General features: G+C 48.4%; 1 protein-coding gene across 5 annotated transcripts in view; it reads right to left on the bottom strand.

The window, feature by feature from the left end:
- The window catches only part of LOC147090655 (polyunsaturated fatty acid 5-lipoxygenase-like), a 56,755-nt gene that overhangs the window by 27,306 nt on the left and 4,003 nt on the right, over nt 1–25,446 (bottom strand). For 3 of the 5 annotated variants that reach the window (XM_085977429.1, XM_085977428.1, XM_085977427.1), the window contains exons 2-8: nt 22,894–23,089; nt 19,877–19,958; nt 15,617–15,739; nt 12,081–12,187; nt 9,105–9,274; nt 4,749–4,892; nt 3,413–3,616 (exon numbers count right to left, since the gene is read on the bottom strand). In XM_085977429.1, coding sequence (XP_085833555.1) covers nt 3,413–3,616; nt 4,749–4,892; nt 9,105–9,274; nt 12,081–12,187; nt 15,617–15,739; nt 19,877–19,958; nt 22,894–23,089 — 1,026 coding nt within the window. Of the gene's footprint in view, nt 1–3,412; nt 3,617–4,748; nt 4,893–9,104; nt 9,275–12,080; nt 12,188–15,616; nt 15,740–19,876; nt 19,959–22,893; nt 25,398–25,446 lie in introns of those variants that run through there. The other 2 variants (XM_085977425.1, XM_085977426.1) reach the window with 2 other exon arrangements.

The raw sequence follows: 25,446 nt of genomic DNA, 5'->3' as shown, positions 1-25,446 counted from the left end.
CAGAGATAGGAAGGATGAGAATTTTAAATTTGAGACGTTGATGGACCGGGTGCCAATGATGCTCGGTGAACACAGCCGTGATGGGTGAACTGGACTTGGTGTGAGTTAGGATGAGCCCAAGTTTACTGAGAGTGGACTATTGGAATTGTTGAGCCTGAAGGTAAAAGTATGGATGAGCATTTCAGCAGCAGATGAGCTGCGGCACATAAGAACGGGAGTAGGCTATTCAGCCCCTCGAGCCTGTTCCGCCATTCAGTAAGATCATGGCTGATCTGCAAAATGAAGAGAAGCCATTGCAGGAGATTCTCTGACTACGTCTGGATATATCAAAATGGAACCAGGCGAGGGCAGTCTTACCCAGCTGTACGAAGGAGGAGAGACGTTGGAGGAGGATGGTGTGGTCAACTGTGTCAAAGGCTGCAGACGGGTTGAGTAGGTGTGAGGAGGGATAGTCCACCAAGTTGCTTAAGGTGTTATTTGTGACTGATAAGGGCTGTTTGAGTACTGTGGCAGGGGCAGAAACCTCATTGGAAAGGTTCAAACATGGAGTTGCGGGAAAGATGGGCAGGGATTTGACAACACATTGAAGGATTTTGGAGAGGAAGGGAGGTTGGAGATGGGGAGGTAGTTTGCAAGGACAGAGGGGTCAAGGATGAGTTTTACAAAGAGAGGCCGAATGACGGCAGAATTTAAAGGGAGCGGGACAGTACCAGAGGAGAGGGAATCATTTACAGTATTAGCTAGCGTGGGTGCCAGGGAGGGAAGTTTTTGCGGTCAGCAGTTTAGTGGAACAGGGATGAGGGATCAGGAGGTGGATCTCATGGACAAGATAAGCTTGGAGAGGTCGTGAGGGGAGATAGGTGAGAAACTAGAGAACAATGCAAATTCAGGCCGAGGGCTAGGGGGATCTTTGCGGGAAGTTCGGCCCAGTGGGCTAGGGAATGGAGGGACACGGCAGAGGCAGCTGGACGAATGGTCTCAATCTGAGTGACAAAGAAGCCCATGAGCTCCTCGCACTTGTTGTTGGAGGGGAGGCTCGAGGAGGCAGGGGAGAGGGGTTTCAGTAGATGGTTGGTAGTAGAGAAGAGAAGCCGCGGGTAATTTTCCATTCCAGGATGATCTTGGAGTAGTGAGCAGTTTTGGCAGAGAAGAGCAGGACCCGATCATGCTTTACGTGGTCCAGCCAGATGTGGCAATGAATGGCTAAACTAGTTTAATAGCAAAATACTGCGGATGCTGGAAATCTGAAATAACAACAGAAAATGCTGGAAATACTCAGCAGGCCAGACAGCACCCGTGGAGAGAGAAACAGAGTTAACGTTTCAGGTCTGGGACCCTTCATCAGAACTGGAAAAAGCTGGAAATGCAACAGATATTGGCCCAGAAATTCGGGTCGGGGGCTTCCCGCGGGTGCACTTACCTAGCGCGCCGGCCGTTGAGCTGTAGGGCCCCGTGGAATTCCGATCTGGGGCCTGGCCCAGCTGCCGGCGCGCAGTGCTTGCGTGTCCCAGGGGCGCAGTTAGTTCGATGCGTCCCCTGGGATCACGTGGGCCATGGGCAGCCAATCGGAGCAGGGAATGCCCATTCATAAGTCTTGACAGGAAGAGCTGTCAAGACTTATAAATACTACGGCCCCAAAATAGCAGTAAACCTTCAAATAAATTTTTTTTTAAAGTCACATTTTTTAAATAAACTATAAATTACATTAAATAACTATTTTAAACAATAATTTAAATTTTTGAAGAAAATAATTTTATATTCTAACAGGGCTAAAAATAAACTTACCTTGCTTCAAAGTATTTAAAAATAATAAACCTGTGGAAAAAATGTTTTAATTTTAATTAATTGACCACTTACCTTGTAAAAAGCAGGCCTTACGCCTGCTTTTTAAATTTCTAAGTTCTAAAGACTTACCCTCACGGAAAAATCTGTAAAAAAAAAACGTAAGTTCAAAGCGCACGCGCAGACTCCCCTGCGCACGCGTTCGACCTCTGAACCCCTTCGTTCAAAGGAACAAAAGTGCCGGTTTCCCGCGCATGCGCAGTGCATGCACGAAACTGGCACTTCCATTGGGCTTACGTGTGAGTACCCCGTGCGTACTCACCCGTGGAGACCCGAATTTCTGGGCCGATTTACCAGCACATTGGCCCAGAAATTCGGGTCTCCATGGGTGAGTACGCACGGGGTACTCACCCGTAAGCCCAATGGAAGTGCCGGTTTCATGCATGCACTGCGCATGCGCGGGAAACCGGCACTTCCGTTCCCCTGAAAGAAGGGGTTCAGAAGTGGAATGCGTGCGCCGGAGAGGCAGCGTGTGCGCGTCGCACTTACGTTTTTTTTCCAGGTTTTCCCGGGAGGGTAAGTCTCCAGAAGTTAGATATGTAAAAAGCAGTCGCAAGGCCTGCTTTTTACAAGGTAAGTGGTGAATTAATTAAAATTAAAACATTTATTCCACAGGTTTATTATTTTTAAATACTTTAAAGAAAGGTAAGTTTATTTTTAGCCCCGTTAGAAAATGTAATTAATTTTTCAAAAATCTAAATTATTGTTTAAAATAGTTATTTTGTAGGAATGGTCAAATTCCTATCTAGAGATTGAGTTCGACGCAGGCAATCAATCAAAAATGTTTTTAATGTCAAACTAACGAGTTTAAACAGATTGATGCAAGAGAACTATGAATACAGGTCTTAACAGGTCGGAGGCTCCACGAGGACTGCCTGGGCGGTCCCATGGATGGCATCATGGCATCAGCACGTTTTTCCCGTGTTTGGGTGATCACATGATTAGCGGCATGACGTCATCGCGTTTGCCCATGCTTTTAAAGGGACCGCGCACCGTGCATGCAAACAGTATATACAATGATACAAATTTAGTCTGTAGCTAACACATCGTTAAAAGGAATTATGTACAGTTGTTCAGAGTCCCTCAGTGGCTCTGCCACAATTTCATGTAATTTATAGTTTATTTTAATAATGTGATTTTTAAAAATTTATTTGAAGATTTAGTGATGTTTTGGGGCTTATAGTATTTATAGGTTTGACAGTTTTCCTGTCAAACTTATGAATGAAGCATTCCCTGCTACCATTGGCTCCCCATGGCCCACGTGATCCCAGGGGACGCTTTGAGCTAACTGCGCCCCGGGATACACAAGCACTGCGTGCCAGCAGTTGGAGGAGGCCCAGGGTAGGAATCCCACGTGGGCCCACAGCTCAACGGCCGGCGCGCTAGGTAAGTGCAGGTCGGGGGCTTGCACCCGCGGGAAGCCCCCGACCCGAATTTCTGGGCCATTATTTCTCTTGCTGTATACTAATGAAGGGATGTTTTCTGCAATAATAGCAATGCTTCTCTTTGGGTAACTAACACAGTCTTTCAGAATGTAAGTTACTTGTGGCGTTTCTCTTGAGTTTCGTACCTTGCAAATGGGATGCACGTGTGGTAGTTGTCTTATGGTGGCAATGCAGAATGGCTCCACAATCAGGTGAGTCTTCAGAAGGTGGGAGATCAATTGATAGAGCTGAAAATCTGCACTCCGCACCCACATCTTGGCCAGCAGCCAGTCGAGCTCAGGATCCGAGGGAAGGAAAATTGGATTGTCTTTTCCTGGGGTTTGCTTCAACTGCAACACAAGATATAAAGGCAAACTGATAGGGTAGATAGAGAGAAACTATTTCCGTTGGCTGGGGAGTCTCGGACTAGGGGACATTGTTAGAAAGAAAGACTTGCATTTCTATAGCGCCTATCATGACCTCAGGACATCCTAAAGCGCTTTACAGCCAATGAGGTACTTTTTTTGAAGTGTAGTCGCCGTTGTAATGTAGGAAACGCGGCAGCCAATTTGCGCACAGCAAGCTCCCACAAACAGCAATGTGATAATGACCGGGAAATCTGTTTTTTTAGTGATGTTGATTGAGGGATAAATATTTTCCAGGATAACCGGGGAGAACTCCCTTACTCTTCTTCGAAATAGTGCCGTGGGATCTTTACGTCCACTTGAGAAAGCAGATGGGGCGGTTTAATGTCTCATCCAAAAGACAGCACCTCCGACAGTGCAGCACTCCCTCAGCTAAGCCTAAACATGACATAGGCTTACATCGGATATACAGCACGGAAACAGGCCATTCGGCCCAACCAGTCCGTGCCGGAGTCTGTGCGCCACTCGAGCCTCCTCCCGTCTTTCCTCATCTAACTATCAGCATAACTCTCTATTCCCTTCTCCCTCATATGCTTATCTAGCCTCCTCTCAAATGCATCTATATTATTTGCCTCAACTACTCCCTGTGGTAGTGAGTTCCACATTCTCACCACTCTCTGGGTAAAGAAGTTTCTTCTGAATTTTCTATTTGATTAGGTCACCCCTCAGCCTCCAAAGAGACCCAGCCTGTTCATCCTTTCCAAAGCATTTCCGGTATCACCCTTGTAAATCGTTTTTGCACCCTCTCCAGTGACTCTATATCCTTATTATAATATGGCGACCAGAACTGTACACAATGCTCCAAGGTTCGATAGAAGTTTAGCATAACTTCTGTCCTCACCTGATTGTGATTAGTAGCAGACAGTAAGACCCTTCTTTAAAAAAGGAGTGATTGAATCCATCGTTGATGATTAATTTGGACCCCTGTGGGACCAAGTGATAAATAATACATTAAAATTCTAAGGGGAATAGCCAACATTTCAGGAAGATTTCCCTTTGTGGTTTAGATGCAGCAAACCAAAAACCATTTCCACGTCTGTGTGTTGCAATCTCCTACCTGGATGGCAATGGGCATCATGTGGTTCTGCTTGTCGAGGTACAGCAGGCAGATGGGCGCTGCCAGGTACTGCTGGACGCCATTAATGACATTGGTAGCAATTCCGTCCAACACCTTGTAGTTCACAACGAAGATACTGCCGTTCTACAACAAACACAAAGTGAGGGAAACAACGGGAATGTTTCAACAACACAGTTAGCCATTGTCCTGATACAGTATCTATGCAGGAGGTCATCAGGATTCATTATACAGTTCAGAGCCCTCCGTCCCTTCACCTATGCCTCCTCTGCAGACTTCCTGCTCCACGTGCTTCTGGGTCCCCAATTCGCATCTTACCCGCTGGGGGGTGGGGAATGTTGGCTGCGCTGGGATTCAGTGGCGTTCCATCGTCTTTCATTTGCCTTCAACAAACGACAGCAAGAGAAATCTAGAGAGGGGCAGGGCTATCCCAGCTTCCACATATCCCGTGAAAAGGCCCCAATTAAAATGCAGCGATTGGTCCCACGGGTTTGGCTCTCACTGTAGGGAGGTGCCTCGCCTCTGCTGGAGATCAGGAGCTGAGTGTTTGGGCTGAGTCTAAGGGGATCCTGCAAACAGCCCGTTAAAGAGGAATGTAAAGTAGCTAAACATACAGGGGACAGGGCTGGCCTACCTGTGGTGATAGTAACAGTAGAGTAATGGCTTGTTATTAGCTTCAGGCCTGTATTTGACTCAACAGCTAAGCCATTGGAAGAGAGTATTGGCAGATGTTACGTTGGCAGTTAAGAACATAAGAAATAGGAGCAGGAGTCGGCCATACGGCACCTTGAGCCTCCTCTGCCATTCAATAAGTTCATGGCTGATCTTCTACCTCAACTCCACCTTCCCACCCGATCACAATATCCCTTCATTCCCTTCGTGCTCAAAAATCTATCGCTCTCACTCTGGAATATACTCAACGACTGAGCCGCCACAGCCCTCTGGGGTAGAGAATTCCAAAGATTCACCACCCTCTGAAGAAATTTCTTCTCAATTCAGTGCTGAATGCCTGGCCCCTTATCTTAAGACTATGATGTCTATTTCTAGATTCTCCGGCCCGGTGAAACAGCCTCTCAACATCTACCCTGTCAAGACCTCTAAGAATTTTATACATTTCAATGAGATCACCTCTCATTCTTCTAAACTCCGGAGAATAGAGGCCCATTCTACTCAATCTGTCCTCATGGGACAAACCTCCCATCCTAGGAATCAGTCTAGTGAACCTTCGTTGCACCCGCTCTAAGGCGAGTATGTCCTTCCTTAGGTAAGGCGACCACCTGGCATTCAGTGCCAGGACAGTCTCTCATTAGGGCACCAATAATTGAATGGCATGGACAATAGGGCAATGTCTGCAACCCTGGGTGTCCTGTTATCCATTCTGTCCTCTTGGCTTGTTCTTGGGATGTGGGCAACGCTGCCAATGCCGGCATATGTTGCCTATCCCTGGTTGCCCGGCAAAAGTGGTGGTGGGCCTTCTTGAACTTCTGTGGTCCGTGCGGTAAAGGTGCTCCCACAGTACTGTTAGGGAGGGAGTTCCAGGATTTTGACCCGGTGACCATGAAGGAACAGCTGATGTATTTACAAAAGAAGAAAGTCTAATCACCGCCCCTTGACATTCAATGGCATTACCATCATCGAATCCCCCACAACATGCTGGGGGTCACCATTGACCAGAAACTTAACTGGACCAGCCACATAAATACTGTGGCTACAAGAGCAGGTCAGAGGCTAGGTATTCTGCAGCGAGTGACCCACCTCCTGACTCCCCAAAGCCTTTCCACCACCTACAAGGCGCAAGTCAGGAGTGTGATGGAATACTCTCCACTTGCCTGGATGAGTGCAGCTCCAACAACACACAAGAAGCTCGACACCGTCCAGGACAAAGCAGCCCCGCTTGATCGGCACCCCATCCACCACCTTAAACATTCACTCGCTCCACCACCAGCGTACCGTGGCTGCAGTGTGTACCATCAACATGATGCACTGCAGCAACTCACCAAGGCATCTTCGGCAGCACCTCCCAAACCCGCGACCTCTACCACCTAGACATGGGCAGCAGATGCATGGGAACACCGCCACCTCCAAATTCCCCTCCACACACCATCCTGACTTGGAAGCATATTGCCGTTCCTTCATCGTCGCTGGGTCAAAATCCTGGAACTCCCTCCCTAACAGCACTGTGGGAGTACCTTCACCACACGGACTGCAGCAGTTCAAGAAGGCGGCTCACCACCACCTTCTCGAGGGCGATTAGGGGTGGGCAATAAATGCCGGCCTTGCCAGCGACGCCCACATGCCGTAAATGAATAAAAATAAGTCGGGATAGTGTGTGACTTGGTGGGGAACTTGAAGGTGATGTTGTTCCCATGCAGGTGAGAGGGGGAGCCTGGGGAATAGGTGCTTGGGTGGAAAGAGAGGGAGAGTGTGGAATGTGGGCTCGGAGGGGAAATGTGGGTTTGGGGAGAGATGGGGTCTGGGGAATGGTGGCTCGGGTGGACAGAGGGTGACTGTGAAATAGAGGTTCGGGGAGAGGAAGACTGGGGAATGGGGGTTTGGGGAGAGATGGGGTCTGGGGAATGAGGGCTCAGGCGGAGAGGGGGAGACTGGGAAATAGAGGTTCGGGGGGAGAGGAAGACTGGGGAATAGGGTTCAGGGAGCAAAGGAGACTGGGAAATGGGGGCTCGGGTGGAGGGAGGAGACTGGGAAATAGAGGTTTGGGGGGAGAGGGAGACTGGGGAATGGGGGATCAGGGATGGGAGGTCAGAGGAATGTGGGCTCAGGCAGAAAGAGTGAGACTGGGGGCTTCAAGAGCGAAGGAGATGGGATGGGGGGAATGTGGGCTCGAGGGCGATGGGAATAGGGGCTTGGGGAGATAGAGGAAGACTTTGGGGAAGAGAAGGGGTGGGGAAAGAGAAGGTGACGGGGAAGACAAGGGGACTGAGGAAAGAGAAAGGGACGGCGTTGGGGCTGAAGCGAGGTGGGGGGGGGAGAAAATGGTGGGGTGGGCGTGGGAACCACCATGTCTTGCAGAGCCGGGATTACCAGCAACAACATGGTGAGTGGGGGCGGCACAGAGAGGAGCAGTGAGTGAAATGTGGGACCTTACTGTGGGTAAATAATGAAAGATGACTTCCACTGGTGGGCGAATGGGGAACTAGGGAACAGAAACCAAGGATTCTCACTGGAAGAACCAAGGGGAAGGGAGGAGGAAGGTTCTTGAACTGAGGGCTGTTGGACCGTGGGGTGCTTCACCACATGTGGCTATTGAGGTAGAGGCTAAAAGGGAAGGGGGTAAATATTTGAAAAGGAGGAATACAATAGGATCTGGAGGTTACAGGAGAGAGCGCCAGCACAACAACAACAACTTGTATTTATATAGCATCTGTAACGCAGTAAAACAGCCCAAGGCGCTTCACAGGAGTGTTATAAAACAAAATTTGACACCAAGTCGCATAAGAGAAATTAGGGCAGATGACTTGGTCAAAGAGGTAGGTTTTAAGGAGCATCTTAAAGGAGGAAAGAGAGGTAGAGAGGCAGAGAGGTTTAGGGAGGGAATTCCAGAGCTGAGGACCTTGGTAGCTGAAAGCACGGCCACCAATGGTGGAGCGATTATAATCAGGGATGCTCTGGAAGGCCAGAATTAGAGGCGCGCAGAGATCTCAGTGGGATTGTGGGGCTGGAGGAGGTTACAGAGGTAGGGCCATGGAGGGATTTGAAAACAAGGATGAGAATTTTGAAATCGAGGCGTTGCTTAACCGGGAGCCAGTGTAGGCCAGCGAGCACAGTGGATGAAGACCGCCGCCTGTGCTGTAGTTTTTATGTTTCCCCTCTTCGCCTGCTCACGTGAGGCCTCCTGGTTCTTGCAACTTCTCGCACAACAACCACTGGGGCGAAACAACAGGCAAAGATACTCAACTACAGGGGACCCAACCGTTGTAAGTGGAATAACGTTTGTACAAGTCCTATGATCAGGACGTCACGTGACCAGATGTCATGCGATCAGGCATCACATGGTCAGATGTCATGTGGTCAGACAATCATGTGACCAAATCTCCAGGAATGCCTCCAACCAGAGATGGCAACCCTACAGATGACTTGTAAGGTTTACCCATCTTAGGTTTGCCCTGGCAGTGCTTGATGCCGACTGACATGGGTTGAAACAGTAGAAGAGGTTTGTTGTCTCAAACACTGACATCCCTCGCAGCAATGGCTACAAAATTCTCCAAGAAAATGTAGGGAAACAATTAGCTTCCTACCTGTTCCTCAACCGGATCCCATGATTCCTTGTGCCCCAGTTTAACCTCCGACCCTCAGTGTAAGGTTCAATCACAAATGTACCTTAATTTCCTGTTCCAGTTCGGATTCCCCGAGAGATGTCTTGACCATGGCATCTGTCACAGGAAAATTCTCTGGGATTTTCTCGCATTTCTGTATCAGCACTGGGTTACAGCCATTCAAGAACTGGTATCCGAAAAACCAGTCCTCCTTCCAGTGTTCCCTGGCAAAAGCTGTGGGAGAAAAACACGGGAAAAATCAGCAATCCGGATCCCTTTAACAATGAGCTAAAACCAACATGGGGTAACATAACAGAGCACGGCCAATTCCTGTTCTTGGGAGAGGAACTCTACAATAATGACCATCACAGGAAGCCCACCAGGGAGGACAAGTGGGCAACCTGCTCCCAGTGCAACTCTTAAGGTCGGCCTCGAGGAGATCTGGGTTTGACCCTGCGACCTTCCCCTCCCTCCCTGTGGTGAATCACCTCCTAGCGATGGTCGACTGAAATGGTGAATACAATGAGGGTCAGTCACTGGCGGGGGGAGGGGGGGGCGCGACTGCGACAGATCGAAGGTCTGTGCTGATTGCCGTTGTAAGAATCTTGAAGAGCGGCCATAGGATGCTGACACCAATAAAACTGTACCCCAGGCTGAGTCACTGCCTTTAGAAAAGGAGGGAAGAAAAGGAGATCAGGATTGGAACTTGGTCTTCAGTCAGAGTCTCCAGTGAGTTAAGTATCTTTTATAACAACAACAACAATAACGTGCATTTATATAGCGCCTTTAACATAGTAAAACATCCCAAGGCGCCTCACAGGAGCGATTATCAAACACAATTTGACGCCGAGCCGCATGAGATATTAGGACAGGTGACCAAAGACTTGGTCAAAGTGGTAGGTTTTAAGGAGCAGCTTGAAGGAGGAGGGAGAGAGAAAACAGGGAGCTATAGGCATGTGACATCAGTCGTAGGGAAAATGCTAGTATTTATTATTAAGAACGTAGTAACAGGGAAAATAAAAATATGATTGGGCAGAGTCAACACGGCTCTATGGAAGGGAAATTGTGTTTGATGAATCTAGTAGAGTTTTTTGAGGTTGTAACTAGCAGGGTAAATAAGGTGGATGTTGTATATTTTGATTTTCAGAAGGTATTCAATAAGGGGCCACACAAGAGGTTGTTACACAAGAATAGGGCTCATGGGATTGGGTGTAATAGATTAGCATGGATTGAGGACTGGTTAACGGACAAAGAGGGTAGGAATAAACAGGTCATTTTTGGGATGGCGGGGTGTAACTAGTGGGGTGCCGCAAGGATCAGTGCTTGGGCCTCAGCTATTTACAACCTATATCAATGAATTAGGTGAGGGTTCCAAGTATAATGTATCCAAGTTTGCCGACGATATAAAGCTAGGTGGGAAAGTAAGCTGTGAGGAGGACGCAAAGAGGCTGCAAAGGGATATAGACCGGTTAAGTGATTGGGCAAGAAGGTGGCAGATTGAGTACAATGAGGGGAAAGGTTGAAATTATCCACTTTGGTAGGAAGGATGGAAAAGCAGAATATTTTTTAAATGGTGCGAGACTAGTAAATGTTGGTATTCAGAGGGATTTGGGTGTTTTTGTACACAAATCACATAAAGTTAACATGCAGGTACACCAAACATTTAGGAAGGCAAATTGTATGTTAGCCTTTATTGCAAGGGGATTGGAGTATAAGAGTAAAGACGTCTTACTGCAACTATATCTTCTTAGGCAGTCCCTCGGAACCGAGGATGACTTGCTTCCACATTAAAAATTAGTTCTCAGGTGACTGATGAGTCCAATGCGGGACCTGCAGTCTCTGTCACAGGTGGGGCAGACGGTGCTGGAAGGGGCGGGTGGGTGGGGTGCTTGGGTTGACGTGCGCTCCTTGCGCTGTTTGCGCTTGGCTTCCGCTTGCTCCCGGCGAAGAGACTCGAGGTGTTCGGTGCCTTCCCGGATGCTTCTCCTCCACTTTGTGCGGTCTTGGGCGAGGGATTCCCAGGTGTCGGTGGGGATGTTGCACTTTTTCAAGGAGGCTTTGAGGGTGTCCTTGAAGCGTTTCCTCTGCCCACCTAGGGCTCTCTTGTCGTGCCGGAGCTCTGAGTAGAGCACTTGTTTTGGGAGTCGTTTGGTTTGGACGATGGTTTGGAGTTCGCCCTCTGAGTTCGACCTCTGAGTGAGCGCAGACGCAAGCGTCAATTATATAGGGCTTTGGTAAGACCACACCTGGAGTAGTGTATACAGTTTTGGTCTCCTTACCTAAGGAAGGATATACTTGCCTTAGACGGGGTGCAATGAAGGTTCACCAGACTGATTCCTGCGATGAAAGCGCTATCCTGGGAGATTGAGTAGAATGGGCCTATATTCTCTGGAGTTTAGACGAATGAGAGGTGGTCTTATTGAAACGTATAAAATTCTTAGAGGGCTTGACAGGGTAGCTACTGAGAGGCTGTTTCCCCCTGGCTGGAGAGTCTAGAACTTGGAGTCATAATCTCAGGATAAGGGGTCGGCCATTTAGGGCTGAGGTGAGGAGAAATTTCTTCACTCAGAGGGTTGTGAATCTTTGGAATTCTCTACCCCAGAGGGCTGTGGATGCTCAGACGTTGAGTATATTCAAGGCTGAGATGGACACTGAGGGAATCAAGGGATATGGGGATAGGGCAGGAAAGTGGAGTTGATGTAGAAGTTCACCCATGACCTTATTGAATGGCGGAGCAGGCTTGATGGGCCGTATGGCCGACACCTCATCCTATTTCTTATGTTCTTAAAGGAGGAGGGAGAGGCATAGAGGTTTGCGGAAGGAATTCTAGAGCTTAGGGCCTAGGCAGCTGAAGGCACCAATGGTAGAGCGATAAATGGGGGATGTGCAAGAGGCCAGAATTGGAGAAGCGCAGAGATCGCAGAGGGATGTAGGGCTGGTGGAGGTTACAGAGACAGGGAGGGGGCAAGGCCATGGAAGATGAGGTATCAGATTATGGACTCCATCAACCCTTTCCTAATCATTGGCAGCTCACCATTACCTGAAATTGGACTCTTTATTCTTTGGAAGATCCTACTAAAGTCCTCTATGGAGGTCCAGGATTGCCTGAACAGGTTCATGAACTTCTTCAGGTAGAGGTCCATAAGGCTAAAGAAATAAATACACAGAAATGGACAGTTATATAATGGTTGTGGCCTCTTACTCGCTCTCAAGGCTGACTGACCCCTCCGCACATCAATGCAAACTCTTTGGCATGAAGATAAATCGTCGGGTGAGGTGTCGGGAGATGATTGTGGTCAGGGTTGGGGGCGAAGGTGGGAAGCCTGGGGGAGGGGAGGCTCAAGGTTTCTTTGAGGGGCCTGGAGGAGCACTACTGCTCCTTTGTGCCCGCGGGGAAACCATTAAAAGTTTAAATAAATCCCACCCTGCAGGGCGCCTTCTCTTCCTGGATCTATTGAAATGTATAAAATACTTAGAGGGCTTGACATGGTAGGTGCTGAGAGATTGTTTCCCCTGGCTGGAGAGTCTAGAACTAGGGGTCACAGACTCAGGATAAGGGGTCGGCCATTTAGGACTGAGATGACAAATTTTTTCACTCGGAGGGTTGTGAATCTTTGGAATTCTCTACCTTAGAGGGCTGTGGATGCTGAGCCGTTCCGTATATTCAAGGCTGAAATGGATAGATTTTTAGGCACTAAGGGAATCAAGGGACACCTCCGTTCAGTCCGTAAGGGTGACCCCAAGCTTCCAGTCGCCTGTCATTTGAATTCACCGCTCCATTCCCACTCGGATCTCACCGTCCTTGGCCTTTTGCATTGTTCCACGGAAGCTCAATGTAAACTCGAGGAACAGCACCTCATCTTTCGATTAGGCACTTTGCAGCCTTCTGGACTCAATATCGAGTTCAACAATTTCAGATCATAACCTCGGCCCCTATTACATTTTTAATTTTATTTTTTTCCACCCCTTTGTTTTGGGTTTTCCTTCCCCCCCCCCTTTCCTTTTTTTTCTCTCTCCCACATGGCAGCTGTCTCCCATTCTGCCAGAACATTTCACACCTAATCCTAGCCGTCTTTTGTCTCCACTGTCCTATCACCATCTCGTCTGGTTTTGAATACCTCTTAATGTCTCTTTACTTCTTTTGTTCTCTCGCAGCCCTGCCTTCGATCTATTTCATTTCCTTTCCAGTTTTGAAAAAGGGTTCACCCGAAACGTCGACTCTAATTTCTCTCCACGGATGTTGCCTGGCCTGCTGAGTTTTTCCAGCATTTTCTGTTGTTATAAGGGATATGGGGATCAGGCGGGAAAGTGGAGTTGAGGTCGAAGATCAGCCATGATCTTATTGAATGGCGGAGCAGGCTCGAGGGGCCGTATGGCCTACTCCTGCTCCTAGTTCTTATGGATCCACTTGGTAACGCCTTTCCCCGGTGTGATTGGCAGTGCAGGCAACACGGTCTGGGGTTAAATTTGCGCCGGGGTCAAAATGTTGTCCTTGTTAGCACAAGGCAACATCAGTCCAGCCACTGTGCTACCAAGTACAGGTCACATTGACACCAGTATTAGGCCAAGCCTGAATGAATACAGATGGCACTAGCAGTATTATCAGAGCTTCTCCCTGTGAGGAGACAGAACATCAGTCTCAGGACCAGGTCCCATCCCAATATATATTGGTTCCAGTACGAGTCTGAGATAGCCTATGGCCGCACTAGTCTGAAAAAAACGCCGGATCTTGTCTGACCTGAGAAGCTGAGCAGAGTCAGGCCTGGTTAGTGCTTGGATGGGAGACCGCCTGGGAATACCAGGTGCAGTAGGCTTTGGCAGCTTCCCTGGTGGTCTAGTGGTTAGGATTCGGTGCTTTCACCGCCGCGGCCCGAGTTCGATTCCTGGTCAGGGAATAGTGCGTTTACTCATTGAAACTTATAAAATTCTGACAGGACTGGACAGACTAAATGCAGGAAGGATGTTCCTGATGGTGGGGGGGGGGTCACAGTCTAAGGATAAGGGGTAAGCCATTTAGGACAGAGATGAGGAGGAATTTCTTCACCCAGAGAGTGGTGAACCTGTGGAATTCTCTACCACAGAAGGCAGTGGAGACCAATTCATTAAATATATTCAAGAAGGAGTTGGATATATTGCTAAAGGGATCAAGGGATATGGGGAGAAAGCAGGAACAGGGTACTGAATTTGGATGATCAGCCATGATCTCGTTGAATGGCGGAGCAGGCTCGAGGGGCCGAATGGCCTATTCCTGCTCCTGTCTTCTATGTTTCTATGTATAGGCAGCAGTGTAGATGGAAGCATAAATTTACAAAGAGATATCAATCGATTAAGTGAATGAGCAAAACTGTGGCAACGGATTTCAATGTAGGCAAGTGTGAGTTCATCCACTTTGGACCTAAAGAGGATCGAACAGGGTACTTTCTAAATGGTGAAAGGCTAAAAACAGTGGAGGTCCAAAGAGACTTAGGGATCCAGGTACATCAATCATTAAAATGTAATGGACAGGTACAGAAAATAATCAAAAAGGCTTGTGGAATGCTGGCCTTTATATCGAGAGGACTAGAATACAAGAGGGTAGAAGTTATGCTGCAGCTGTACAAAACCCTGGTTAGACCACACCTGGAGCACTGGGAGCAGTTCTGGGCACCACACCGTAGGAAGGATAGATTGGCCTTGGAGGGAGTGCAGCGTAGGTTTACCAGAATGATACCCGGACTCCAAGGGTTAAATTACGAGGAGCGATTACACAACCTAGTGTTTTATTCCCTGGAATTTAGAAGGTTAAGAGGGCGTCGTCGTATGTGTCTTCACACTGTTCCCTTTGGGGAACTGTATGAAGTGGTGGAAGGATTTCTGGCCGCGATTAATGCTCCTTCTGTGACCGTAACCATCTTCGTACCAGCCATTAGGGTGGTTAGTCCTATGGCGGGAGGGTTTTATGGGCTCCCACAACCCATACGAGCGGGGGGGGTGCGGGGCTACCCACACCCACACCCACGGACGTAAGTATCCCGCTGGATGTCAACCCAGAGCTCCGACTCCACTTGCCGGGACTGTCTGGAGCGGGGTTCAGAACCCTACGCCTTTCTGGCCCAGCAGCAGGGATGCTACCGCTACGCCAACGGCCCACTCCGGTTAAGAGGTGATTTGATCAAAGGTTTCAAGATACTAAGGGGAACTGATAGGGTAGAAAGAGAGAAACTATTTTCGCTGCTTGGGGAGTCTAGGGCAAGGGGACACTGCCTAAAAGTTAGAGTCAGGCCTTTCAGGAGTGAAATTAGGAAACCCTTCTACACACAAAGGGTGGCAGAAGTTTCAAACTCTCTTCCGCAAAAGGTAGTTGATGCTAGGTCAACTGTTAATTTTAAATCTGAGATTGATAGATTTTTGTTAACTAAAGGTATTAAGAGATATGGGGCAAAGGCGGGTACATGGAGTTAGGTGACAGATCAGCCATGATCCCATTGATGGCGACACAGGTCCAAATTCCTGTTCCTATGCTCCTATAGTCACCCAGGTAGACCAGTTGTTAACCAAGCTACTGTGGGATCTTATAGCTTTCAGTGTGATACTTACGCTAATTTTAGGGAGCCTTCAAAATCTTGTGTTTTCTCCTTGTCGAATCTCAATTCCATGGGTAGATCATCCGCCGCCTCAGCGTCAATACATCCCGGGGCATCGGGGCTCCAAACCTTCCACCTGGAACGCAAAGAGACACAGCGTCAGCTCACGAGGCAGAGGCAGGAACTGGTCTGTCAAAAAATAATGGCCCAGAAATTTGGGTCGGGGGCTTCCCGCGGGTGCAAGCCCCCGACCTGCACTTACCTAGCGCGCCGGCCGTTGAGCTGTGGGCCCCCGTGGGATTCCGATCCTGGGCCTGCTCCAGCTGCCGGCGCGCAGTGCTTGCGTATCCCAGGGGCGCAGCTAGTTCGATGCGTCCCCTGGGATCACGTGGGCCATGGGGAGCCAATCGGAGCAGGGAATGCTCCATTCATAAGTTTGACAGGAAGAGCTGTCAAAACTTAGAAATACTATAAGCCCCAAAACATCACTAAATCTTCAAATAAATTTTTTAAAAACATCACATTTTTAAAATAAACTATAATTACATGAAATAACTATTTTAAACAATAATTTAAATTTTTGAAAAAAATAATTTTATTTTCTAACGGGGCTAAAAATAAACTTACCTTGCTTTAAATATTAAAAAATAATAAACCTGTGGAAAAAATGTTTTAATTTTAATTAATTCACCACTTACCTTGTAAAAAGCAGGCCTTGCACCTGCTTTTTAAATGTGTAACTCCTGGAGACTTACCCTCCCGGGAAAACCTGCAAAGAAAAACGTAAGTTCGAAGCACACGCGCCGCCTCTCTGGCGCACGGGTTCGACCTCTGAACCCCTTCGTTCAGGGGAACGGAAGTGCCGGTTTCCCGCGCGTGCGCAGTGCATGCAGAAAACCGGCACCTCCATTGGGCCTACGGGTGAGAACCCCGTGCGTACTCGCCCGTGGAGACCCGAAGTTCAGGTCGAGGCTGCAATTTTCCACTTCTACATTCACCAGCCCACTGAAGAGAATGGGAGGGAAATTGTGGGTTAATGGACAAAAGAAACAGAAAATCCCAGTGTGCATCTAAAAGGGTTCAATAGTGAATCAAAATCTGCTCCAAAAAGAGATGATTCCCAATACTTTCAGGAAACTCGGACTTTAAAAAAAAATTCACTTATGAGATCTGGGAGTCGCTGGCAAGGCCAGCATTTATTGTCCATCCCTAGTTGCCCTTGAGAAGGTGGTGGTGAGCCGCCTTCTTGAACCGCTGCAGTCCGTGTGGTGAAGGTGCTCCCACAGTGCTGTTAGGGAGGGAGTTCCAGGATTTTGACCCAGCGACGATGAAGGATCGGCCGATATATTTCTAAGTCAGGATGGTGTGTGACTTGGAGGGGAACTTGGAGGTGGTGGTGTTCCCATGCACCTGCTGCCCTTATCCTTCTAGGTGGAAAAGTTGGCGGGTTTGGGAGGTGCTGCCGAAGAAGCCTTGGCGAGTTGCTGCAGTGCATCTTGTAGATGATGTACACTGCAGCCACGGTGCGCCGGTGGTGGAGGGAGTGAATGTTTAAGGTGGTGGATGGGGTGTCGATCAAGCGGGCTGCTTTGTCCTGGATGGAGTCGAGCTTCTTGAGTGTTGTTGGAGCTGCACTCATCCAGGCAAGTGGAGAGTATTCCATCACACTCCTGACTTGTGCCTTGTAGATGGTGGAAAGGCTTTGGGGAGTCAGGAGGTGAGACACTCGCCGCAGAATACCCAGCCTCCGACCTGCTCTTGTTGCCACAGTACTTATGTGTCTGGTCAGTTAAGTTTCTGGTCAATGGTGATCCCCAGGATGTTGATGGTGGAGGATTCAGCGATGGTAATGCCGTTGAATGTCAAGGGAAGGTGGTTAGATGCTCGCTTAGATAGCCATTGTCTGGCACTTCTGTGGCGCGAATGTTACCTGCCACTTATCCGCCCAAGCTTGAACGTCGTCCAGGTCTTGTTGCATGCGGGCATGGACTGCTTCATTATCTGAGGAGTTGTGAATGGCGCTGAACACTGTGCAGTCATCAGCGAACATCCCCATTTCTGACCTTATGTTGGAGGGAAGGTCATTGATGAAACAACTGAAGAAGGTTGGGCCGAGGACACTGCCCTGAGGAACTCCTGCAGCGATGTCCTGGGGCTGTGATGATTGACCTTCAACCACCGCAACCATCTTCCTTTGTGCTAGGTATGACTCGAGCCAGTGGAGCGTTTTCCCCCTCCGACTCCCATTGACTTCAGTTTTACTCGGGCTCCTTGATGCCACACTCAGTCAAATGCTGCCTGGATGTCAAGGGCAGTCACTCTCACCTTATCTCTGGAATTCAGCACCTTTGTCCATGTTTGGACCAAGGCCGTAATGAGGTCGGGAGCCGAGTGGCCTTGGCGGAACCCAAACTGGGCATCAGTGAGCAGGTTATAGGTGAGTAAGTGTCACTTGATAGCATTGTCGATGACACCTTCCATTACTTTACTGATGATTGAGAGTAGACTGATGGGGCGGTAATTGGCCGCCATTGGGTGTCGGCAGTGGCTCAGTGGGTAGCACTTGCACCTCTGGGTCAGAAGGTTGTGGGTTCAAGTCCCACTCTGTGAAACTTGAGCACAAAATCTAGACTGACATTCCTAGAGGTGCCGTCTTTCAGATTAGATGTTAAACCAAGGCCCTGTCCGGCTTTTCGGGTCGACATAAACGATCTCAATGTCACTATTTCAAAGTTCAGTTCTTCCCATTGCCCTGGCCAATATTTATCTCCCAACCAACATCAGTAAAACAGATTATCCAGACATTATCATATTGCTGTTTGTGGGATCTTGCTGTGTGCAAAATGGCTGCTGAGGAGTGACCTAATAGAGGTCTTTAAGATTATGAAAGGTTTTAACAGAAGATGTTTCCACTTGCGGGCGAGACTAGAACGAGGAGGTTGTCACTAATAAATCCAATGGGGAATTCAGGAGAAACTTCTTTACCCAGAGAGTGGTGAGAATGTGGAACTCGCCACCACGAGGCGGATAGCATAGATCTATTTAAAGGGAAGCTGGGTAAAAACACACGCGGGAGAAAGGGATAGAGGCTAAGTTGATGGGGGGAGATGAAGAAGGATGGGAGGAGGAGGCTCATGTGGAGCATAAACACTGGCGTGGACCTGTTGGGCCGATTGGCCTGTTTCTGAGCTGTAAGTCCTATGTAATGACTTTGATTGACCCATTTAGTTTAATGTTTGTGTTTGTCAAGGGCAAACTGCTCAAAGTGCAGGACGCCACATAGGAAAGCAAAAGAGCAGACGGGATAAGTCAACAAGCTGTGGGTTATAGAACCATAGAATGGTTACAGCACAGAAGGAGGCCATTCGGCCCGTCGAGCCCGTGCCGGCTCTCTGCAAGAGCACTTCAGCTAGTCCCACTCCCCCGCCCTTCTACTTAGCCTTGCAAATCCTTCAGATACTTATCCAACTCCATTTTGAAAGCCGTGATTGAATCTGCCTCCACCGCCCTTTCAGGCAGTGAATTCCAGATCCTAACCACTCGCTGCGTAAAAAAGTTTTTCCTCATGTCGCCTTTGGATCTTCTGCCAATCACCTTAAATCTGTGTCCTCTGGTTCTCAACCCTTCCACCAATGGGAACAGTTTCTCTCTATCTACTCTGTCTAGATCCCTCATGATTTTGAACACCTCTATCAAATCTCCTCTCAACCTTCTCTGCTCCAAGGAGAACAACCCCAGTTTCTCCAGTCCATCCATGTAACTGAAGTCCCTCATCCCCTGGAGCCATTCTCGTAAATCTTTTCTGCACCCTCTCTAAGGCTTTCACATCCTTCCTAAAGTGCGGTGCCCAGAATTGGACACAATACTCCAGTTGAGGCCAAACCGGTGTTTTAAAAATTACCACCCCATCAGTGTTCACCATAACTTCCTTGCTTTTGTACTAAAAGGCCCACAGTGAGACAGATTCTGCCGAAGTTGGTGCTGCGAAGTAACCACTGAGCTAAACGCTCAAGTTTATGTTTGGAAAAACCTGGCGGAAGGAGAGACTGAGGGAGGGAAGGAGTTCCACAGATTGAAGATCCAGTGAAAGAACCAGTTGAACTGGATGTGATCGCTCCAAATGTTTCCTTATTTTTAGAATCAGTCATCTGGTTAAAAGGAAAATCCCCTTGGGCATTCACTTTGTCATGTGGACACGAGGTCGGAAAGTTAGCCAGCAGGTGGGTGACTCTGAACCCCTCTGTAAATAAAGCTGAGATATCTGAGGGATTACCTGTAGAGCTTCTGTCTCTGCTGCAGTTCTTGCTGGCGATGGGACTGAAATATGGGCAACTTGTCATCACAGACTCTCTTAGCTGCAAAGGAGGAAAACAGGTGTTAAATAAGGAGTGAATTACAGGCGGGAATCTAATCGAGGGGTATGGAGCGATACACGGGAGTGAGCTACAGGCTGGAATCTGTTCATGGGGGTTCAGATGGGATACTTGAGAATGAGTTCCAGGCTTGAATCTAAATGAAGGAGATCAAATGGGACGCTTGGATATAAGTTACAGGCTGGAATCTAATCGAGGCGTTTGGAGAACGACACAGGAGGGAGCTACAGGTTGGCAGCTGATCTTGGGGATTCAGATAGAATGCTTGGGTGTAAGTTACAGCTTTAAATGTATTCGGAGAGGCAGATTAATGGTTTACATACAGAATAACAGAGTAAATGCCTGAATTCCGGGTGTGGTGTGTCTAGTATATTACAAAGCCTCAGCATAGCTCCTATGGACGCACACCCTACTGTTCTGGCTCTGTACCTCAGCATTCTGCTTGCCTTTTTAATTGCTGCCTTGTTATTGGCAGGGATGAGTCCTGACGTAATAAAACTCAATACGAACTTGGTTTGAGCATAAAGCAAGGCTTTAATCAACTTGTTTCAGAATATGGAGGTCTAGTTGTATTTCACTAGTTCCTTGTCTTACAAAATGTCCCTGAGCAAGCTGGGCCCACGCCCGAGTATTTATACTCCTTGGACGGCGCCACCAGCTGGCCGTCCAGCGTTATTTCATGAGTAGTTTCTTGATGATGATGAGATTTATAACAAGCTCACTTATTCCCAAGTCCCTTTCTAGATCGGTTTAATTCATTGTAGAGTGACGTGTCACGTCGCTCATTCGTCCGTCCGCCATGCCGTTTGTCAGCACTAAATTTCAACTTGGCATTTCTCTGCCCAGTTGCTAAGCAGATGGAAATTATTCTGCTAATCATTAACTGCAGCCTCTGTCCCGACTGCTCTCGCTACTTTGCTGTTGCCTGAGATTTTAACAATTGGTCTCTAGGTTCCAGGTCATTAATTGAACTGGGCTTGGAGCGGCTAATTTACGACACCGCACCCAGCATGAGCCAGGAGTAGGCGCATCAGAATAATGAAGCCCAGGAAACCACAAGGATCCAGGCACGGTCCCCAGAAGCATTACACTGCTGGAACGCAGCAGGTGTAGCCAACTGTGATGCATTCCATGGTTGAACAGCCAACTTTCCAACAGGCAGTTGCTGGTTGGTGGACAGGAATGAGAACTCTGGCTGAGTGTATCCCCCTCCCCTCCAGCACCAATCCCAGGGCACTGAGGCCAATTGTAGCATCTGTGCTGCTGGCCCAGCTAACACAGCACAGACAGACCAATGTGGAGATCTGCCTCTTTGTGCTGCCCAAGGGGGTGCTTAGTTGCTAAGCGTGGCAAGGAAATGGGAGCAGAGACCCGTTGTGCCATGTCTCTATCATATGCCTCAACCCCTTTTACCCACATTCTCGACCATATTCCTCAGTCCTACTTACCATATCCCTCAATCCCACCGTCTCACCATATCCCTCAATCTCACCATATCCCTCAATCCCACCTTCTCACCATATCCCTCAATCTCACCATCTCCCTCAATCTCACCATCTCACCATCTCCCTCAATCCCACCTTCTCACCATATCCCTCACTCTCACCATCTCCCTCAATCCCACCTTCTCACCATATCCCTCACTCTCACCATTTCCCTCAATCCCACCTTCTCACCATCTCCCTCAATCCCACCTTCTCACCATATCCCTCACTCTCACCATCTCCCTCAATCCCACCTTCTCACCATATCCCTCACTCTCACCATTTCCCTCAATCCCACCTTCTCACCATATCCCTCAATCTCACCGTCTCACCATCTCCATCAATCTCACCTTCTCACCATATCCCTCAATCTCACCATCTCCCTCAATCTCACCTTCTCACCATATCCCTCACTCTCACCATCTCCCTCAATCCCACCTTCTCACCATCTCCCTCAATCCCACCTTCTCACCATATCCCTCACTCTCACCATCTCCCTCAATCCCACCTTCTCACCATATCCCTCACTCTCACCATTTCCCTCAATCCCACCTTCTCACCATATCCCTCAATCTCACCGTCTCACCATCTCCATCAATCTCACCTTCTCACCATATCCCTCAATCTCACCATCTCCCTCAATCTCACCTTACCATATCCCTCACTCTCACCATCTCCCTCAATCCCACCATCTGACCATATCCCTCAATCTCACCATCTCCCTCAATCCCACCTTCTCACCATATCCCTCAATCCCACCTTCTCACCATTTCCCTCAATCTCACCATCTTCCTCAATCCCACCTTCTCACCATTTCCCTCAATCTCACCATCTCCCTCAATCTCACCATCTCCCTCAATCTCACCGTCTCACCATTTCCCTCAATCCCACCTTCTCACCATCTCACTCAATCCCACCTTCTCACCATATCACTCAATCCCACGTGCTTGCCATCTTCCTCAATCCCACCGTCTCACCGTCTCCATCAATCCCACCTTCTCACCATATCACTCAATCCCACCTTCTCACCATATCACTCAATCCCACCTTCTCACCATATCACTCAATCCCACCTTCTCACCATATCACTCAATCCCACCTTCTCACCATATCACTCAATCCCACCTTCTCACCATATCACTCAATCCCACCTTCTCACCATATCACTCAATCCCACCTTCTCACCATATCACTCAATCCCACCTTCTCACCATATCACTCAATCCCACTTACCAACCTTCTCAACCTATCCCACAATTACTTTCTCTCTAGAAACACATCAAATCATATCTTGAGCTCGTTTTTTACTGTTCTCTTCATTGTGACCTACTCTATATCTCTGCTACTCTGACTGATAAAGACCTCTGGGATCTGAACTTTTCATCTACTGGCTGGATCATCTTTGCCAATCCCCGGAATAATCAACATCTCACCTGTTCCTTCCTGGAGAAATACGGTGCAATTGTCGAGCCACCTGTAACAGGGAAAGTGAAGAGTTTCTCCTGACGGGGTCTCCACCATCACCAAGCAGCAGAACCAATAATCTTGCACCAGGAATCTTGTTACTTCCAGCTTCACAAACCAAATAGTCCCAAGGTCCTTGTCACTGATAACATCGTACCGTTCAACCTGGAAATTTAAAGTTTGACCAGTGTAGTAAGTAAAGAAGTGTGGATGACTCAATGGGTGAATACAGTGAACCAAGAGGAACGTAGGAACAGGAGAAGGCCATTTAGTCCCTCGAACCAGCTCTTCCATTCAATGAGATCATGGCTGATCTGTGACCTAACTCCATCTACCCGCCTTTGCCCCATATCCCTTAATACCTTTGGTATTAATCTATCAATCTCAGATTTAAAATTAACAATTGACCCCATATCAATTGCCGTTTGCGGAAGAGAGTTCCAAACATCTACCACCCTTTGTGTGTAGAAATGTTTCCTAATTTCACTTCTGAAAGGTCTGGCTCTAATTTTTAGGCTATGTCCGCTGGTCCTAGACTCATCTCCCTCAATCCCACCTTGTGAGGGGGCTTGATTGGGTGGATGCGGTGAGGATATTTCCACTGATGGGTGAGACTAGAACTAGGGGACATAATCTTAGAATAAGGGGCTGCCCTTTCAAAACTGAGATGAGGAGAAACTTCTTCACTCAGAGGGTAGTAAATCTATGGAATTTGCTACCTCAGAGAGTTGTGGAAGCTGCAACATTAAATAAATTTAAAACGGAGATAGACAGTTTCCTAGCTGATAAGGGAATTAGGGGTTACGGGGAGCGGGCAGGGAAGTGGACGTGAGTCTCGGTTCGGATCAGCCATGATCCTATTGAGTGGCAGAGCAGGCCCGAGGGGCCGTATGGCCTACTCCTGCTCCTACTTCTTATGTTCTTATCAACCTGCAGGGCATTAGCCAGAGGCAAATCGCCCCCAGATGGCCTCACACTTTCTGGGCTGGATTTTCCCAATGGAGATGTGTTGGAGGCAGGACTGCTGCTTGCCGGGTCACCGTCCCGCCTCCATCTGCCTCTGGCTAACCAGCGGGCTCTGCAGGCCAATTAGGGGGAAATCACTGACAGAGCACGTCAACGTCTGACGTGCCATCTGTCAAGGTTTCTTGAAAGAAGAAATGTCAACGTTTGACAGCTCTGTGACTACACTGACATTCTGTGTAGTTTGATGAGTCCTTGTGATCAGGACTCATCAAACCTTTCAACTTTGCAGAAATCACCTGGCTGTTGGTTCGGAGGATCCAACAGCCAGTCTGTGAAATCTACAATGAAGATGTCGGGACTCCGGCTCCACAGCGGCTGAAGGCTGTAGGCAGAAACAAAGGTAAGTGAACATTTTATAACACTTAACACTCACCTTACACACTTACCACTCCACACTTGCACCCACCACTCACCTCTACATCTCACTTTCAGACCCCTCCGACCCCCGCAGCCCTCCTTCACGTCTCCTCCACCCCGGCGGGGTTCTCCGAGGTCGGGAAGCCTGCACTTGAAATGGTAAAATGGGACCAATCCTTTTTTCTGCCTGTTAACTACCTGTTAACAGGCAGTTAATAGGATTTAATCCCTTTCCCGCTTCGAGGAGGCGGGACCCGGGTCAGGGGGGGCTTCCTGCCTCCTGGCAAAAGGGCACGGAGGCGGGACGGGGACGGGTTTGCCAGCCGCCCCCACATTCTGCAACTTTACCGGCAGCCCCGCCTCCATACCCACCTCCTCGGGGCTGGCAAAATCCAGCCATGCATGTTTGAATATACTTTGTAAAGAGATTGGAGCCGAAATGCATGGCCCTTGCAATGCACTCCCATCAGAAATTAGGCTAGGATCTCGGTTACACCAGGACCCAGCCATCTCTGGCAGATTCTGGAACCTCTCTCCGTCCCTAGAATAATCACTGGCCATCAGAGAGGGCGTGGCCGGGTTTTTGGGAGTCCCAAGTTGGGAGTTTTATCGACTTCAACCTGAGATCAGCGGGTGGATGGCTCACCATAGCGTACCAGCCTCCCCTCAGCGACTTCATGCCTTTCTACTATACCACAAGATGGCGGGACAAACAACGGCCCAGAAATTCAGGTCGGGGGCTTCCCGCGGGTGCAAGCCTCCGACCTGCACTGACCTACCGCGCTGGCAGTTGAGCTGTGGGCCCGCATGGAATTCCGACCCTGGGCCTGCTCCAACTGCCGGCGCGCAGTGCTTGCGTCTCCCAGGGGTGCAGTTAGTTCGATGCGTCCCCTGGGATCACGTGGGCCATGGGAAGCCAATCGGAGCAGGGAATGCTCCATTCATAAGTTTGACAGGAAGAGCTGTCAAAATTTATAAATACTACGGGCCCCAAAACATCACTAAATCTTCAAATAATTTTTTTTTAAACCACATTTTTTAAATAAACTATAAATTGCATGAAATAACTATTTTAAGCAATAATTTAAATTTTTTAAAACGATAATTTTATTTTCTAATGGGGCTAAAAATAAACTTAC

Source organism: Somniosus microcephalus, unplaced genomic scaffold (genome assembly GCF_052327205.1).
Source record: "Somniosus microcephalus isolate GS21.2 unplaced genomic scaffold, FLI_Smic_1.0 unresolved_chr4, whole genome shotgun sequence".
Taxonomy (NCBI): domain Eukaryota; kingdom Metazoa; phylum Chordata; class Chondrichthyes; order Squaliformes; family Somniosidae; genus Somniosus; species Somniosus microcephalus.
This window is presented reverse-complemented; position numbering and strand designations above follow the sequence as displayed.